The sequence below is a fragment of the Diachasma alloeum genome, unplaced genomic scaffold (genome assembly GCF_001412515.2).
Source record: "Diachasma alloeum isolate Michigan unplaced genomic scaffold, Dall2.0 Dall_scaffold_00200, whole genome shotgun sequence".
Classification (NCBI taxonomy): domain Eukaryota; kingdom Metazoa; phylum Arthropoda; class Insecta; order Hymenoptera; family Braconidae; genus Diachasma; species Diachasma alloeum.
The window spans coordinates 2,747,629-2,767,939 of record NW_021680365.1 but is presented as its reverse complement, the minus strand read 5'-3'; the positions used below and the strand labels follow the sequence as shown (position 1 = coordinate 2,767,939).

The 20,311-nt window shown below is 36.0% G+C and overlaps 1 protein-coding gene across 2 annotated transcripts in view; it reads left to right on the top strand.

Annotated features, from left to right (window-relative positions):
- LOC107035717 (protein Fe65 homolog) overlaps nucleotides 1–20,311 on the top strand; it is a 168,710-nt gene that overhangs the window by 17,051 nt on the left and 131,348 nt on the right. For both annotated transcript variants that reach the window (XM_015253274.1, XM_015253275.1), the window contains exon 2: nucleotides 6,061–6,431. In XM_015253274.1, the coding sequence (XP_015108760.1) occupies nucleotides 6,125–6,431 (307 nt within the window). In that variant the 5' untranslated portion in view covers nucleotides 6,061–6,124. The remainder of the gene's footprint in view (nucleotides 1–6,060; nucleotides 6,432–20,311) is intronic.

Here is a 20,311-nt window from a genome sequence, read left to right as displayed (position 1 = left end):
TTTCTGTCACCTCCGAGGGTTTCATTGGCATCAGGGGGTCAATAAATACAGAATCAACGTTCACTATTTTTTATTTAAACACCGCCTGCAAACGGGGAGATGAGGGTGGCTAAAATATATTCTGCAACCCTGTCTCCTCGTTGGCTACAAATTTCAACCCTCCGCATACATGCCTTCCCCTTCACCCGGTTGTAAAATCACGCGTTCTCGGTAGCATCGAGGAGGGCTTCTCAGGACCGAAAAGAACTGAGGATTCGAATGGTCTCTGGAAAAGTACGTCGTAGAACTGATTCGGACTTACCAGGTCCATCTAGGTCTGGAGAAATCTTGAAAGACCTGTGTACGTCCAATCAGAACCAAATCCTCGACTCGGGAAGTCGTTCCGTAATTTTTCCCCAACGATTGAGAAATTTTACGGAACGGAACGTAGAAATAACTCATCAGCTTAATAAAAATCGTTGAACGTTCAAGAATTTTTGATTTTGGAGGCATAATAAGTCGGAAGGTTTCTGTAAGATTTTACTTCTTCGGGAAAAATTACGTGGCAATTTCGTACTTTATTCGGTGAAGAACCGGTGATGAAAATTCACTGAACGTTTCAGATTTCTTCTCTCACATTCCTATAAAAATTGCCGGAAAACGATTCCCCATTGCGGATTACGTGAATTGGTCCGTAATTTTTACTGAATATTTCTCTCTGTGCATGAAAATTAAATATTTCACTAACAACGCAATCTCTTGATATCAATCCCTCAATTTCTCCCCCAGCCTCAATTAATCCTAAAATACCATCCTGAGTGATCAGTCCGTTCGCTACAGCTATTCCACCAGTTCATGCTAGAGTGATTCTCGACTTTGGGAACATGTCAGATGTAATATCGAGTCGGTTGGATATCTCCTTTGAACCCGGGTACCATCGCCGGTCTGATATTTACCCAGACGGAAATACGAAAGGATGGAAGAATGAAGAAAAAAAATTTGACCTCTCCGATTTATAGACAGGCTAGCTGGATACATTCTGGGTTATGACTCTGTTCAATTCATCTTGAGAGATTTCCGAGAATGGAATATAGAAGATAGGAGTAAAATGAAATTGTATTATTTGGATTGTAAGAAGAGTCACGGCAGCGGAATGGATGGTAGATATAAGCGAAAATTCATCTCCACTTTCGTACCTTTTTCTTAATACTAGATTAGTCCGCGCGCTCTGCACGCGTGTTGCCATGGGGCTTAATATATGTCAATTGTAGTGAATAGTCTTATATTATAAGTACTTTGTAAAAAGTACGAATATCATGTTTTCCGAAGGAAAAGTTTCAGGAATGTATTCTATTTTTTTATATATAATACATCTAGTGTGACGTTTTTTGTCTTTAGATTTTTTATAAACTAGACCCGTGCCTGCGCTTTCGCGCGCGCTTATCTACTCGTTGTGAAAATGAAGAAATCGAATTTATTAAGCTTCATATACTCATAGATGTTTTGTAAATATTGATAATGACTTACAGAGAATTAAGAGAATGAAGAGGGAAACATCAATGAATAATTTTTAATCTTCGATTAATTCTTTTTTTTAGTTTTTGAAATAAGCTGAATAAAATCTGTAATTGTTGAAAAATGAGGGGAGGATTATGAATTAATTTCCTAGAAAACTGAAGAAATTTCTTGAATTCTTCAGAAAATTTCACGGTTTTTCAGATAAGCGCACATCTTCAAAGATTTTTCTCGAATTACTTGGGAAACCGAAGAATTTTCATAAATTTTGTAGAGTTTAGAATTTATGTATGAAAATCTGAGAAGCAAGAATTGATCATTTTTGCATATGATAAACATGAAAAAATTAAAATTTGGGAAATGAAAATCAATTTGTGAGTTAAAAAATTTAGAAATACTGTTTTTTTTTCATGCTCAACAATTAGGCAATTTAGATATGTTTTGATATAAAAAAAAACTTCACACATGAAAAAATGAAAAATATGATGCAGAAAATTTTTTTGGCATTTGAAGAATTTGAAAATACCGGGGATTTTTTTCAGCGACTACTTCACGTTCCTTTCATCTTTGATGAATAGGATGATCATAGCATACTTTAAAGATATTACGATAATGCTATATTATATTAAAAAATATAATGTACATAATAAAAAAAATAATAATAAACTGATAATAATAATAACATACATTGAGTATACGATATTGTGCTATATTACATATAGAATTATACATGCACAATGTATTATTAAATAGTATAGTATAGAATATAACATAATACAATATTATCATAATATCTGTAAGATGTGCTAGCATCATTTATAAAAAATCTAATAACACAATACACAGAATAGATTGGCTTTAAAAAGCGTTACACTAAATTTTTCATTAAAGGATTTATTTTGTGGAGGAGAAAAGTGTGGATGAGGGAAAAAAAATGCTCCCGTGATATAAAAAAAAGTTCACTCCCACTTCCTGTCGGTAGAGGCTCGTTGAATAATTCAGGAGTTGAAGAATATTACCGGAGAAATTTCGAAAGTTATTCACGGTATTTGGAATTGTCTCTGGAGTTCTTTACAAATATATTCGGTTGTTAAGTCGGAGTGGATTTTTCCGGAGAGGGAAACGTACTTTAATAGCAATTTAGATGTTCAAAAGTTAAAAACCCGTAAATTCCCCAAATTGACTCGCTGATAGGGCTTCGTATGAGGGTGCTCTGAGGGTCTTAGTTGCGTGTCATGTTTCGTTCGTGTTTTGTCACAAAGTTCATGGGAGGGAATTGAACTCTCCTCGATATTTATCGTATTCCCAGCTGTCGGAATAACAAACGCAAATTACGTACTTTTTGGACGATTTGTCGGACTGGCGAACTCCGCCCTAGAGAATGCTGATATCTAAGTCATTTGTCAGGGAGGTTGGACACCTCAGGCACGCTTTCATTAGAGTGGCTCGATGATAAAAAAAATACAAATTCATGTTAATTATCATGTGGATTAATCATAATTCTCGATGTTTGACATTCCCCTCTAAAAATATTGTTGACCTACCCTGAGGAAGAATATGAATTATTGGTCAAATTTTGACCCAACGTAGAATGAGTTATAAATACTCACTTGACACTATTACACTGAGAGAAAAATATGATTCTTCTGACTATATTCCGTCACCATCGAACTATAGTCAAAAAGTCCTCAACAATTTTGCATGAGTTACGGTAACTATGGCCGGAGAAGTGATTACTACAATGGAATGTAGTCATTGCAACTATTTTATAGTTCTACTCACGATAGATTTGTCGTGGTTACTTTTGAAATTTGATTAGTTTAACTGCATTTTGATTTGCAAAAATTACGCTTGTGAAGGTATTATAATGTTATGTGCCGCAGACAAAAAAAAATCGTATCGTTCACCAAAACTGCCTCAACTATTTTCTTATTTTAAATCGGACTTCAGATTTTTCTCTCAGTGCATAGCTTGAGAAATTAGTTTCGTGACATTAGATCCTTCTTCCTCTCACCGTAGTTTCCCATTAGAACGCATCGATATGTGATAGCAGAAAATACGAGCGAATGAAATATGAGAATAATTTTACTATCGATATCGAAGTGTTGCCCTTTAAATTTAATGACTTCATGACTTGGAAATGTAGTCGAGTGTGGGCGCCCTCAGGTATGCTGATTCCTCTGCATAAAATCTGCATTGTATAGTCTCAGTTGAATGTTTTCCTCGTACGAATAAACAGGCCGGATCGTGTTACGACCTCACCATCGTCCCAACTCTGGCTGAATCTTCTGTATAGTACCTGACGACCATGCTCGTCCCCGGGGAAAGAAATATTTTGCGACCTCCTCATTGCAAAAACGAGATAGTTACGGCCCTGTTGCATTTGACAATGCGACGTGAGTGCCTCCGCACCCACGAGGTTGTCGGGCTCAATGGCGTCATGCTAGGAGCCAGTAACCATTGGCCGGCTCCAATGGAAAGTACTACACGCGTTTTTCCATGCAGAGAGACAAGTCGAATAAACATTATCTTAAAAATCGCAGCAAATTTTTCTATACCAATAGTAATCGCGGAGCGAAATTCTAATTTAATACGCAACCCTTTTTGTGGAGGATATCTTACGATTTGTTTGTTTAAAAAAAACACATTTACGCCCGAAAAATATTACCTTATTTTTAGATTTCAACAGGTTTCAAAATAAGATTTTCGAAAGTCTTGATTTGAAGCCCGATAGTCTTGAGCTGAAAGTTTCGAAAGTCTCAAACTTGGAAATCTCAATTTAAGATTTCTGAAAGTGGTAATTTTAGATTTTGGAAGACTTTAATTCGAGACTTAAAATCTGGAGGTGAGACTTGAAGCTTTCAAGTTGAAACTTCAAGCTTTCAAGTTGAGACTTAAAGGTTTCAAGTTTAGACTTGACTCTTTCAATTTGACACTTGATCGTTTCAATTTGAGACTTCATTATTCACGTGCATGGAACAATTTGCAATAGCATAAATGGCAAATTTTGCAGTTTTGGCTAAATCACCCTCACGTTTACTAAATTTTCCTGAGTCAGCGGTGACAAATTCACTATTCATCTCGCACTTTGTGCCCCGGTGTAGGGTGAGAAAGGTCTAGAAATGGATTTCGCACCACGATTATTTGACTGGTTTGGTAATTTTTTCCCAACTTTTTTCTCTGTGCAAGACAGCTAATCCTACACTCGGATCATCGTGCCACGTACGATCTAGCTGGGCACACGTTATCGTCACGCCCCGCGCGGTGATAATAAACGTCAACTTCTGGTGTTTTTTTTCTTCATCGCATGACACTGCTGCAGGTTTCAAAGTTTTCTGGCGAACATTATCGTGCCGCAACTGAGGCGCAGCGCAAAAAGTTCATAATGTGTGAAAAGTTGTGAGCCGGTCTCATATGGCCTTTTCGCGGATTTTCGTCATTATGTGAGTTCGAAAATTTGTAAACCAATGAGAATTTTTGTTGTTGATAAGAACTGGGAGCACCACCTTGCGGGAGAACGAGATCATAAATATGATTGATTGGTGTTACCCTTATCGATATTCTTTGATTTTCATTTTATTCAATTTTAACACTCCCTTGGCCGTGCAAAAGTTATACGGAGAGAAATGTTCAGTGAAAATTACGGAACTTACAATTCGCTCACCAATTACGGAATCGACTCAGAAAATTGAAGTGACGGTATCGTAATTTTTCACAGTAGATTCAGATGAAAATTACGGAACGCTCTGGAAAAATTTCGTGTCAGTTCCGTAAAATTTCCTACAACCACATTTCGCTCCGGAATTACGGAAAAGATACTTAATTCTTTTTGAATATTTCTCTCCGTGCAGAAAATTTAAGTGACCGTATCGTATTTTCTCATAGGAGATTGAGATAAAAATTAGGGAACGCTCTGGAAAAATTCCGTGACAGTTCCGTAAAATTTCCTACAACCACATTTCACTCCGGAATTACGGAAAAGATGCGTAATATTGAATTTTTCTCTTCGTGCAGAAAATTTAAGTGACCGTATCCCATTTTTTCACGGTAGATTCAGATAAAAATTACGGAACGCTCTGGAAAAATTCCGTGGCAGTTCCGTAAAATTTCCTACAACCACATTTCGCTCCGGAATTACGGAAAAGATACTTAATTCTTTTTGAATATTTCTCTCCGTGCAGAAAATTTAAGTGACCGTATCGTATTTTCTCATAGGAGATTGAGATAAAAATTACGGAACGCTCTGGAAAAATTCCGTGACAGTTCCGTAAAATTTCCTACAACCACATTTCACTCCGGAATTACGGAAAAGATGCGTAATATTGAATTTTTCTCTTCGTGCAGAAAATTTAAGTGACCGTATCGTATTTTTTCACAGTAGATTCAGATAAAAATTACGGAACGCCCTGCAAAAATTCCTTGTTAGTTCCGTAAAATTTCCTACAACCACATTTCGCTCCGGAATTACGGAAAAGATACGTAATTTTTATTGAATATTTCTCTCCGTGTATTGGTATTGATTGATTAAATAGATAACAATAGATGTTTAATTTTTCATGTTCACAGATAACCGGCACCTCATCGGCGCGGTAACAGACCCATTCGTTATAGTTGAGTCTCTGTGATACCTATGTTGTGCGGTGAACTTTTGAACGGTGGCTTCGTGAGTGCGGGTGCGGTACCCGCGGTACCCTGTGGTCTCCTTGGCCTCTGGATACCTGGCTGTGTGCGTGGAACGAGCCCGCGTTTACTTACGTCCCCCTATTTGCCCCTGTTGGCTGAACTCCTTGCCGCTGGCTATCTGGAGCAACGGCATCTCGAGTGCCAGTCCAATATCGAGGACATGGACCTCGTAACGCGCAATCAGCATTCAAATACCAACGGACAATCCTCAGATCTCGATCTTGACCTCGACAATGACGAGAGTGCCTTCCTCGGTGAGTCCATTGCTCCCTTTACAATAATGCATTTTCGATTCCCACAAGTGCACGGATGGTACACAATCACACCCAAAAAAAGCACTTATCACCAGTACCGACCGGTACTTGGGGGAAGTTCACTTTTGAAAAGTTCAAGAATACTCGTTCCAAGTACATTTTGTGCCCTTGGGTGAAATACCACATCTGCCCATCGAGTAGAAATGGTAGTGGGGGAAATAGCTTCACTACTTTTTGCCAGTACTTTTAGTACTTTTCACAAGTACTTTTAGTACTTCTCTCAAGTACTTTTAGGACTTAATTTCAGTACTTTCAATTGATTACTTTATTGAAAAATGTGAATATTATTACCGGACAGAATGGGCTTTCTTACGCATTTTTGTATATAGAAATGTTCAGCAAAAGATATTTTGTAGGAAAAAATCAATAGATTGCGATTTTTATGGATGCTTTCGAGAATTATTGGTATGCTTTCCAACCTGGAAAATTTCAATTTTGTTGAGGTTTTTATGTTTTATGTTGTTATCAACATTTAAAAGGCTTCGAAAAATTGTTTTCAATTTCTTTTCAATTTTATTACTCACAAAAAGGGAATTATTTGGATTTTTGAATTTTTGACGAAATTCGGTTTTTAGAAGAGGTAGAAAAACATTTTTGAGTAACTTATATTGAGTTTATTTGGTACTTTTGAAAAGAGCCGGCCAAATCCTCAGTACAAGTAATTTTTTTACTTGTCCCAAGTAACAAAAGTACTTGTGACAAATACTGAGGTACTTTACACCAGTACAGAGATACTTGACGCATGATATTTGCTTCAAGTTGTTTTGTAATTTCGAGGAAGTACAAAAATTACGTAACTTCAATTCACTCACTGATTACGGAATGGACTCAGGAAATTTAAGTGACGGTATCGTAATTTTTCACTGGACATTCAGATAATAATTACGGAACGCTCTGGAAAAATTTCATGACAGTTCCGTAAAATTTCCTACAACCACATTTCGCTCTGGAATTTCGGAAAAGATACGTAATTGTTATTGAATATTTCTCTCCGTGGGTGCAGCAAGGGGGGGGGGTGATAAAATGTATTGAGTGAAGTTAATTCATGTACTGTACCTAGAGAAATGGCGCATTTGAATTGAAGGAAATTCTTTACTTTTTATTTTCTCATTTTTTGCAAGGAAAATGTTTCATTTTAATGAAATAAATACATGGAGACAAAAGCTGTGGAAAAAGTACATCCGAAAAATAATACCTTATTTTAAGATTGTCAAGTATATTTTGGGAGATTCCAGCCCGATCGACTAAATCGTGCGACCTCCTATTTTTTCTTCCTCAGGACTTTCACAGAGTGTATAGACCTCCTGAAAACAAGCATTTTTCTTTTTTTTTCTTGCTCTAGCTTGCGTAGTTCGCGAGTTATGGTCATTTGAAATTTCGACATTTTTACAAATTTGTATAAATACATACTGATCATTAAAAGTACGGATGTTGGCCTAAACTTTCAGTTCGAATTTAGTGTCGAACTTAAGTTTAGCACTAACATTAGAGAAGTGAACGGTGATTTCGCCCTCAGCAACAATAAAGTTTGGGACTAGATCTTCATATCTGCATTGACGGAGGAAGTTCCTACGTGTTTCGAATTTCTCCTCATCTTGAAGAAGACACTAGGTGTGTAGTAATTTACAAGCCTTTGGGCCGAACTTGTAGTTGATACTACCGAAGAATGAAGTGGAAGTCCTTTGATTCTGGGAGTCGAAACTTTGGGATAATTTAAAATTTGAGAAATTCTTCGTTAATTTTGACTTTCCCAAAATTGCTGAGGAGAATACGTTTCAATCGTTAATTATTAAAAAATCGATTTTTTTTAAATCTGACATTTTCACCAAAAATTGTCAATAAAATGAAAGGAATTTTGGAATAACAATTATTAAAAATGACTGAAAATCGCTATTATTAATGCCATTATCCCCTAAATATCTGAATATTCAATTGAATAATTAAAAATGAGTCAATTAAATTGAATTCTTGATTCCCAACAAATGAAAGCTCTTTGAAAAATGTATTTCCATTGTATAATTAGAGAAATAATAGTTTTTCACTAAAAAAATCACACTGAAGATGAATAAGAGAATATAATGAGTCTAACCTCCACCATTTGCTAATATTTAATTGAATATTCACTTATTTGGACGATAGTCATTTTCAATCCTTGTCTCAAACTCTAATTGGTGCCAAAATTCTTGACAATTTTATAGGCAATTTTTGGTGAAAAATTTAGATTTATAAAAAATCAGCTTTTTGAGTGATCAGCGATTTAAAAAATATATTTTCTCGTATAAATCCCGTCAAACTGAAGATAATATTACGTACGACATCTCACTTTGAAGGTTTTTTCATGGTCTTTACGTGTGCCAAAGGACGATTTGGTAGCGTGAAACCCCGCAGAAATATTGGGGCCATTTTAAAAAACAAATATTTTTGGACAAAAATTGTCAATTTTCAAAAAATTATAACTCCCTCAATTATCCATATTTTTCGATTGTTTTTTTTCAAAATTTTTGTCTAATCGCCATTTTTACCAAAAAAAATTGAAACGAAAATTCCCAGCATAAACTTTTTTGTCCTGCTGATTTGGTCCTCATCTACTCATATAAAAGAAGAAATTATCGTTATCTACAACATCTGGAATTGAGTTGACACCACTGAAACACCCAAAATTGCCAGATAACTCCACAAATTCCCATCAACAATAATAATTCCCCCCTCCCCTCGGCACATCAAGCACTACAAAATATTTCCATTCACCCTGATATTTTGATCAATTAGCATACGCGAATGAACTGTAACTCAGCTGGCCAAATTTTTTCATTTTTAGACTCCACCAGGAGTAAAATGAATTTATTACCTGATACCGTTGGGACTGGAGAATTTATTCGTTGTCACGTACCTGTCCGACTGCACGTATAACCGTGGATGTCACTGATGCCCGGGAAAATTTATTCGGGTACATTTAAAAGCTCCATTGCCCCTCCCCCCCTCTCTTTTCATCCAGGCAACATCAATTAGCCGTGTTAAGACATTTTATTAATCTTCTCGGCATCTGCTGAGTGAATCGTCATAAGAACTCACGGAATATCAAAGAACTCCGCAAGATTCTCTATTTACTCGCTCCTCCTCAACCCCAAGAGATTCATTAGTAGTACTAGGACAGAGGAACTTAACTCTTTTGAGTTTAAAATGCGAGAGCCACTTACCTCAGCCGCTGCAGTTGCATCAAAGTGGCCGTCATCGGGTCTTCGGTTGAAAATTTATTCGCTGAATGAGACACGACCGTACATAACGGTCTAAAGAGGCTTGCGGGATGAAGGGAGAGGATGAAGTAACGAAAGATGGCAGCGGTGGCTGTCGAAAGTTGAAAACTATTCGGCAACGGGGGATGAAACGAGCGACGAATTCTCAGTGGCGTACTTGGCACGACTAGCCAAGTAGCTGCGAGTCGAACGTGCAAGTACTGCGGTACTGGGGAGTGAAAAGTTCGTAAAATTAAATCGACCTACCTTTCTCTCTTGCGTCTGACCTCGATCTTGCCATTTTCGCTTTAGCCCGGGTTTTAAGGGGGAGAAAAAGCCAGTTTTTCTCCACCTTCTTGTGATTTTTGGAGGAGATATCGATCGGGGGGACCTCTTGTGCCGAGCGAGGACTGGGTTACCATTCATTCTGAGGGCTTGTCGTCTCTGCATACTAACAACTATTTTGAACCCTTACTTAAGGTATGGTATTAGCGACTTTGTGGGGGTGGGGTTGATGGATTTATGGGAATGTTTGGGTGCAGCCAAAAAAATGTTTTTTTTTAATCAAGTAAAAATCTTTGTTTGAAATTTTTTATTTATTTCGAGAATATTTTTATTGCAAATGAATGAATTTGTTTAGTTATTTCAAGAAAAAGGATTTCCTTAGGGGAGAGGCGGGCAAAATGGAACAGTCAAAAAAACCACTGTTTGACGTAATTTAAGTAGAAAAAAATTTTTTTTGTTATATTTTTTTTGTTAACTTGTTTTAATTCTCATCAGAATTAAAAAAAAATACAAAAAAATGGAAATAAAAAGAAACAAAAAAAATTTAATAAAAAATTGAAATGAAATTACTAGTAAAAGGGTCACGAGGGTTTAATAACATTTAATTTAATAAAATTATTATTTTTTGCTTGAATTGCATCAAATAGCCGTATTTTTACTGCTTCATTTTGCTTCACTTCCCCCTATATTATACAAACAATTTATTTTGAACAAATAAACGGTTTCCTTATTTTAAGAAAATCACATTTTCATAAAATAACGCAGCTCGCAAAAACGCAGCTCGCAAAAAATCCGAAAAAAATATATTTCATCGAATGCTTAAACATTTGATATATTTTATCGAATGTTTTCCTATTCTATTACATTATTTAGTAAAAGCCTTGAAGAAATTTTAAATGCCATGGAGATCTAAAACAAAATTGTCCGATTTTGCAAGTAAAGTAGAAGATAATGGACACCCTAACGAGGACTCGAATTCCGATTTTCCCTGATTTTTTCTTCAAATTGTGAATTTTTAATACGAATTTTTTCATTTCATGGAATATGTAACCCATTCATCCCACATAAATCCTCGATTAAAATCAAATAAATCATTTATTTGATCTAAATTCCTCTTTAATATGAATCTACAACTCCTTACATTTTCCATTCTATTGAGTTATTTGGTAAAAAGCATTCAAGACCTTTTGGATGCCGCGGAGATCGAAGGAAAATTGTTCGATTTTGCGAATGAAGTAAAAGATAATGGACATCTTAACGAGGACAAAATCGATTTTCAACGTTCTATTCGGAGTTAATGGGGTACTTCTTTTCCATATCATTTTCGCGATTCAATATCGGTATCTCCTTTCAATAGACAGAACTCGAACATTTTGTCTTCTATAGAACATTTTGTCTTTTATAAAACGAGTATTGGAAAAATTCTGAATTACGCGGTGAGAAAATTTCTGGGCCATGAACGTGGTGGAAGCTACATATCTGAAAAAATCAAGGTTTACTAAAAAAGTACAATTTTTTTGACAATTACGTCTCCACTTGTATGAAGAAATTGATGATTTGAAAATTGAGAAGAAAAAAATATCTTGCCCTGAGAAAAAAAAACTTTTGTTAAAAGATTTTGTACTTGTCGGAACAACGAGGACAATTTTTCTGTGACAAGAAAATGATTTTTCAAACCAAGTCTAGTTATTAATTTATTGAATAGTTTTTCAGTCCCAAATGCCAAAAAATTGAATGCCAAAACCACTTGACTTGATTCGAGAAGTCGCTTTATTCTTGCGAACCAATTGCCCATCATCTTTCGGACAAGTACAAAATTATGATGATGTGACCCTTCTGAAGTCTGATATTCAAGACATTTGACTCTTGAGGCCATTTCATCTGTGAAATATCTGATCCTTATACACTGTTGGAACAAAAATGAAATTTCATGGACAATTGACTACCAATTTTCAGGACAGTGACACTGAATGCGATTTAGCGGAAAAAATCATGAAATTTCTGATTTCACTGAAAATTCAGTAAAATTCCAGAATTTTAGGGGGCATAAAGAGGAAAATTCCTTAATTTATTTGAATTTCCAATCTAATATGAATATTCAGTGCCAAATTACATTGAATTTTCAGGGAAATCAGAAATTTCATGATTTTTCCCCCTAAATCGCATTTATAGTGACACTGTCCCGAAAATTCAGGAATATATTTCAGCAGTGAAGTGGTTAAACGGTTTAAGTCAATTTAGTCTTTGGTTGAGTTTTCCGGAAATATTTCCGAATTTAAGGGACATAGTTAAGTGTCCATAATAACCCTTTTTGTAAAGCGAATTAAGTGCTACTAAAAAAGTCATGAGAAAATTTTTTAATGAATATCTCTCTTAGATTTAGAGATATTCATTAAAAATTGGCCAATCGCCAACATTGACTTGAACCGTTCGACCACTTCGCTACTGATTTACCAGAATTTTTTGGTTTTCTATTCATTTTCAGGAAAAAATGGAACGGAAATTTACAGTTCTGTTTGATTTTTCCACAAAATTCTGAATTTTCAATGACGAGATTTCCTGAAATTTCAGTGGAATTGCAACACGGTAAAAATTTCCGAAATTTGGCACGGAAAATTTTGACAAAATTTTTTAATGATGTATTGCTTGACCCTTTAAAGTAAATATATCAGCCTTGAAATTTCCCTTTATCCGAGGATTCAATATGCATTGGAATGGTTTCAATAATGGGACGACATTCAATTTTCCATCTACATCATGATTTCTATCATCAATCGTGGAATTGGAATATCTACTTTATAAGATTCTGAAAACTATTGTTCACCATGTGTAATAAAATGTAACTCATCCCGTACCCTTGCTAAAATTCTCATATTCCTCGGAAAATCCTCCCAACTAAGTTATTACTCAGGGATTCGCAAGTACTTAAAACCGGTAACAAGGCTCCTCCCTCCGCGTTGACGACCAGGATCAAGAACTCTGTAAAATAACTCGGGTTACATCCTCATCACGCAGCTCCTCGTCTTTCCTCTCAAAAACAAATCATCCTTCATTCTACTCTTTGTCATGACTACTCGAGCCAAGCTGGAATAGCCAGAAATACCGAGAGATAAAGATTATTAAAAAAAAACTTCGGATGCCAGTTTTTTCCCACGTCATCCTTTAATAAAAAATCCAGTGTCACGTTTTTTGAAGCCAATCTATTCGGCGGTTTGTGTCATTAGAACTTTCATAAATGATGATAGTAAACATTAAAGATATTACGATAATACTTTATTATATGATATTCTATACTATACTATATTATAAGACATTATACATATTATTATTATCAGTTTATTATTTCATTTTTTTTACTATGCACATTATATTTTATAATACATATAGTAGTCTATCATATATTGCATACTATCCATAGTATATATAATATAGTGTAGTATTACAGTGGAATCTCCGTAACTGCACGCCCCCCGGGGTTTGGGTTCTCGAATTTGCACTTATGAAAGGACCCTCCTTCGCCAGCGAAAGAGCGAGAGCGCTGAGTTAGGAAGAGATGCATGTAGTTTCACGGATAACCGCACACGGCGAAGTACCGGGTAAACAGAATACTATTGCGCACAGTCCTTGCGCATTGTAGATAGAGAGCGGAAGAGGTTAGAGTGAGAACGGGCATAAAGGAAAATTGTAACGGTGGGGGAACACTTCCCCTCGTGTGGTGGGATAGCGCGCACTTACGTACACTTACGTAGGTGAGCAGTTACGGAGGTCCCACTGTACACTGATAGAACGGATTGGTTATTGTTAACGAATGGATTTTGGTTGGAGGTTAGGGTCTATTCGGTCTCACCAAATGTTCATTCGTTAATAGTTAACGAATCTCGTTTGGAATAAATGAATCATTCTATCAGTGTATCGTAATATCTTTAATGTATTCTATCATTATTTATAAAAAAATGTAATGACACAATACGCCGAATAGATTGGCTTCAAAAAAAGTCACACTGGATGTATAATATATAAAAAATAGAATACATTCCTGAAACTTTTCCTTCGGAAAATTTGATATTAACTTCAGAAATCGAATATAAGATTATTCACTAAAATTGACATACATTAAGCCCCATGGCGTAGGAAATACGCGCGCGGACTAATCTACTTGACGAAAATTTTTGGCTGAAATTTCTGGCATTGAGAATTTCTATGGAGTCCACAGAAAATTTAAGGAATTTCTTGTTTGAAAATTCACAATTTACTCAGTAAATCAATGGAAAATGTGAATTGGACAAATCTTCTATTTCATCAAATATGTCTTCTGCTTATTGCAAAAATTTTCATTGAAATAAATCCATAAGTTTATTAATTTCCAGCAACGCCATTGTTGATATGAATAACAAATTTTCAAATAGAGAATCCTATCTGATTCATTTGTCAGTCTACCTCACTTCATTATAAAAATCCAAATCGATTTCTGTTGATGAACATTTGGTACTCGAAATTAAGTGTTACAGGGCTCGAAATAAGGGTCATGAGGTAAAAATAAGGGTCACGAGAATCAAAATAAGGGTCATGAGGGTAATAATAAGGGTTACGGGGGTCAAAAGAAAAATTATAAGGGTGAGAATAAGGGTCATAAGAAAGGTGTTGAGGGTGAGAATAAAGGTCATATGGGTCAGATTAAGTGTCGCAAGCTTAAGGGTCATAAGGGTTAGCTTAAGGGCCAAATAAGGATGACAAGGGTCAGAGTAAGGGTCCAAACAAGGGTTATGGGGGTTAAAAGCCAAGGGTCAGAAATTAAAGGTCACTAGGGTCAAAATAAGGGTCACGAGGGTTATAATGAGGGTCAGATTAACGATCCAAATAAGGGTCATGGGCGTTAGAAACTGCGGGTTACAAGGGTTAAAATGAGTGTCTCTATGTCTCTACATTATAAAAATCCAAATCGACGTCTTGTAATGAAAATTTGGTACTCGAAATTGAGACTCTAATATTAAGGGTTAGAAATGAAGGTTCAAAATAAGGGTCATGAGGGGCAGATTAAGGGTCACAAGGGTCAGAATAAGGATCATGGGAGTCATATGGGATTTATATGGGGATTGGCGAGCGGAGCGAGCAGGGGACGTAGCCTGCTAGTATAAAAATGAAAAGTCATTCTCCCATGACCGCCGACTGCATATAAACCTCCAAATAACGAATTCCCAGTCCCTCTCCGAATAATCCTCTCGACTTCACCCGTCATTCCCCATCTGAAATACATTCCAAAATTCATCTCGCATATTAGGAATATCCGCCGTATAGAAAATGACGTTAACGTACGTTGGAGGAAGAACAAAAGAATATCCATAACAATGGAAATGGTGGAGCAGAAGCTGGATGAAGGCGAATGAAGCAGTGAAAATTGGGGTATTCCCGCCCTGCTCCCGTCCCATTATTTTCTGTTTGCCGCGTTGGAACATAGCCTAGTTGCCTCTATCTCCAGCGCTGTTGTCTCTTCCACCGATTTGCGTATTGCCGAGATCTCAGATTACTCCGGGCCCAATGAGCTCCATCCAAATAAACGAGTTAACCGCCCTTCATGCCTGACTATGAATCGTCCTAATTAATTTTCTGTCCCCGTTTGCTCCGTTCCTCTGCCCCTGAAAATTGATAACATAACCTTAAATAACGCCGGTTGCGATCGTCACGGGTTATTCTACGGGCGAAATTACCCGCTGAACAAATACTGGGAAAAAGCTTCCGTGCAAGTGACTCCAATTTTCCCGATTACGTGGCATGACGTTTGCTAAATAAATGAAACGGGCACGATGTCTCATTCCTGGTGATGAGTCACGGGATTATGGGAGATTTCTCTTTCCCATTTCTCGTGTATTTCTGAGTATCGCGTTTGAGTAGCTGGGGGTGGAATGCTCATTGAGTTTAATGAGGGGCGCAATGTCACTGATTTTCAGGAATTTATCCGCAAGTATTAGGGATTCGCGGTTGTAAAATTCAGTGAGTGCAAAATTCGGAATTTCAGTGATCTTGGCACCAATTTCAATGACATTATCACTAATTTTTAGGGAGGCATCTGTAATTATTGGGAATCTATATATCACCTCATTTTTTATGAGTGGGAAATTGCTATTATATTAATATAGTATAGTTTTTTTGCTAATGAATTAACAATATGCTTCCGAATAGTCATTTTGTAGCATCTTCTGCTGCTGTAGTATATAACTCATCGTTACATATCTTTTTAGTAAATACAATTCAATTTCTTCATTAAATAATTGTATTATATTTTTAATTTAGTTAAATATTCGATGGAATTTCAAATGTGAAAGAATATATATCTATACCATCCATTTATTCGATGAAAGTGAAGTTGAAGAGAGTCGGTTTAATGTTGATTGAATCAATTTTAAATTTTCTTTTTTTTATTCGAATAATCAGTGGAAGTAATTTTTTCCAAAGTTGGAAAATCAACAAACTTTTGAATGCTATGAGAATAAAGCGCAAGAGAAACAAGAGAAGACAAGAGTACTGCTGCAAGAGGCAAAATAAGACAGATTTTACTCTTGGTAAAAAGGAGAAGGCAAGACAAGAGGAAAGTTCACAAGAGGCAAGAAAAATGAAAAAATATGGAACGAGACATGTGTTTTTTCGTTTATCTGGCCGCTCAACGATTATTTGAATGCAAAATTTAAACAAGCATCACATTCATTGGTAATTTAATTAATTAATTAATCATTTATTTGAATTTTTAATGCCATCTGAATATTCAGTACTACAGTACGATGAATTTTCAATTTAATTGAAAATTCAAGAATATATTTACCGGAATTTTCCTGATTTCTACTCCTTTTCAAGGAATAATTTAACTAAAAATGACCATTCTCATGGATTTTTGCTTTGTTGACGAACAATTCCTTAACAAAGCGACTGAGGCAAAAATTGTAATCGATTTGTCATCCTCAAATACCCTTCCCCCCGCTCCTCTGTCCTTCAGAAAAGTTTTTCGTCTCGCACTGCGTGAAGTATTCCGCAACGAAAATATTGACTGTTGATTAGAATTCCCGCAAAAAATAAAGAATAAAAAGCTAAAACATAATACGTTTGAGAGACAACCTTATTTGCATTTCAGTAATTAAAAAAGTTTGATTAAATTTTATCGGATTCCAGCTAAATAAATACGCTTCGTTGGCATCCGAATATCATCCGCCCGCCAGTCCCCTCGGGTTTTGCCGAAATTAATGAGAATCTTTAACATCATTTTCCCGGAATGGCTGATGCACTGGTGCATTTGACATTCCTCCTCTCTCGAGTGTACATTTCTGTACTTGTGGGATCCTCGTCATCGTCCCTCCAGGCTCGACTCACTCCTGTGTGCACTATACCGTCGCGTCTCTCCTTTTTCTCTCTTAAGGGAGAGAGCCCTTGCGTCTATCCCGGTGGATTCTTATGGATGCTCTCCCGTTGTGACGGTTAATCACTTCCGTGAGCTCCGTCGTCGGGGACCACTTGTTTTCCAGCCAAAAAAGGAATTTCAGAGGATTAAAAACGATGAGGTCTCATGCAATTGGGAATATGAGGAGGAAAAATGAGTGTTTAATGGTGGTGATCACCCACTGGGAAAAATAAGTTTGTAGTCTTCGGTAAAAATCTGCACACACACACACAGACTTAAACATCTTTTACACTTTCTGAAGCGTATGTTATGCTTAAGGGGAAACGGAACCCCTGTGTCTATATGAATTTTTAGAATTGTGGTTTCTCCTACAATTATTACTTTATATCTATGAAATTACTTTATCGACTGGACCATTGCATTGTTGAGTCCATGAAGTAGTTTCATAAATAGAAAATAATAATTGAAGGAGAAAATACAATTCTAAAAGATCATATAGACACAGGAGTTCCGTTTCCCCTTAAGGTATTTATGGTGGGGTAGGCATGTATAGGAGGTGAGACAGAGGGGAATCTATTGTTCTCTCGCAGAAAGCCAATCGCTGAACAGAAAAAATGATATTTCAACCACAAATTTCCAATCCATTTCGACCATTTTTGCGTTCGAAATATCTTTTTAATGACTTTTCAATTTTTTCCCCACTTATTTCAAGCCTTCTTTTATTTAAAAAAGGAATTTCAGAGGACAAAAAAACGATGAGGTCTCATGCAATTGGGAATATGAGGAGAAAAAATGAGTGTTTAATGGTGGTGATCACCCACTGAGAAAAATAAGTTTGTAGTCTTCGGTAAAAACCTGCACACAAACAGACTTAAACATCTTTTACACTTTCTGAAGCGTATGTTATGCTTAACGGGAAACGGAACTCCTGTGTCTATATGAATTTTTAGAATTGTGGTTTCTCCTACAATTATTACTTTACATCTATGAAATTACTTTATCGACTGGATCATTGCATTGTTGAGTCCATGAAGTAGTTTCATAAATAGAAAATAATAATTGAAGGAGAAAATACAATTCTAAAAGATCATATAGACACAGGAGTTCCGTTTCCCCTTAAGGTATTTATGGCGGGGTGGGCATGTAGGAGGTGAGACAGAGGGGAATCTATTGTTCTCTCGCAGAAAGCCAATCGCTGAACAAAAAAAATGATATTTCAAGAACAAATTTCCAATCCATTTCGACCATTTTTGCGTTCGAAATATCTTTTTAATGACTTTTCAATTTTTTCCCCACTTATTTCAAGCCTTCTTTTATTTAAAAAAGGAATTTCAGAGGACAAAAAAACGATGAGGTCTCATGCAATTGGGAATATGAGGAGAAAAAATGAGTGTTTAATGGTGGTGATCACCCACTGAGAAAAATAAGTTTGTAGTCTTCGGTAAAAACCTGCACACAAACAGACTTAAACATCTTTTACACTTTCTGAAGCGTATGTTATGCTTAACGGGAAACGGAACTCCTGTGTCTATATGAATTTTTAGAATTGTGGTTTCTCCTACAATTATTACTTTACATCTATGAAATTACTTTATCGACTGGATCATTGCATTGTTGAGTCCATGAAGTAGTTTCATAAATAGAAAATAATAATTGAAGGAGAAAATACAATTCTAAAAGATCATATAGACACAGGAGTTCCGTTTCCCCTTTAGGTATTTATGGTGGGGTAGGCATGTATAGGAGGTGAGACAGAGGGGAATCTATTGTTCTCTCGCAGAAAGCCAATCGCTGAACAGAAAAAATGATATTTCAACCACAAATTTCCAATCCATTTCGACCATTTTTGCGTTCGAAATATCTTTTTAATGACTTTTCAATTTTTTCCCCACTTATTTCAAGCCTTCTTTTATTTAAAAAAGGAATTTCAGAGGACAAAAAAACGATGAGGTCTCATGCAATTGGGAATATGAGGAGAAAAAATGAGTGTTTAATGGTGGTGATCACCCACTGAGAAAAATAAGTTTGTAGTCTTCGGTAAAAACCTGCACACAAACAGACTTAAACATCTTTTACACTTTCTGAAGCGTATGTTATGCTTAACGGGAAACGGAACTCCTGTGTCTATATGAATTTTTAGAATTGTGGTTTCTCCTACAATTATTACTTTACATCTATGAAATTACTTTATCGACTGGATCATTGCATTGTTGAGTCCATGAAGTAGTTTCATAAATAGAAAATAATAATTGAAGGAGAAAATACAATTCTAAAAGATCATATAGACACAGGAGTTCCGTTTCCCCTTAAGGTATTTATGGCGGGGTGGGCATGTAGGAGGTGAGACAGAGGGGAATCTATTGTTCTCTCGCAGAAAGCCAATCGCTGAACAAAAAAAATGATATTTCAAGAACAAATTTCCAATCCATTTCGACCATTTTTGCGTTCGAAATATCTTTTTAATGACTTTTCAATTTTTTCCCCACTTATTTCAAGCCTTCTTTTATTTAAAAAAGGAATTTCAGAGGACAAAAAACGATGAGGTCTCATGCAATTGGGAATATGAGGAGAAAAAATGAGTGTTTAATGGTGGTGATCACCCACTGGGAAAAATAAGTTTGTAGTCTTCGGTAAAAATCTGCACACACACACACAGACTTAAACATCTTTTACACTTTCTGAAGCGTATGTTATGCTTAACGGGAAACGGAACTCCTGTGTCTATATGAATTTTTAGAATTGTGGTTTCTCCTTCAATTATTACTTTACATCTATGAAATTACTTTATCGACTGGATCATTGCATTGTTGAGTCCATGAAGTAGTTTCATAAATAGAAAATAATAATTGAAGGAGAAAATACAATTCTAAAAGATCATATAGACACAGGAGTTCCGTTTCCCCTTAAGGTATTTATGG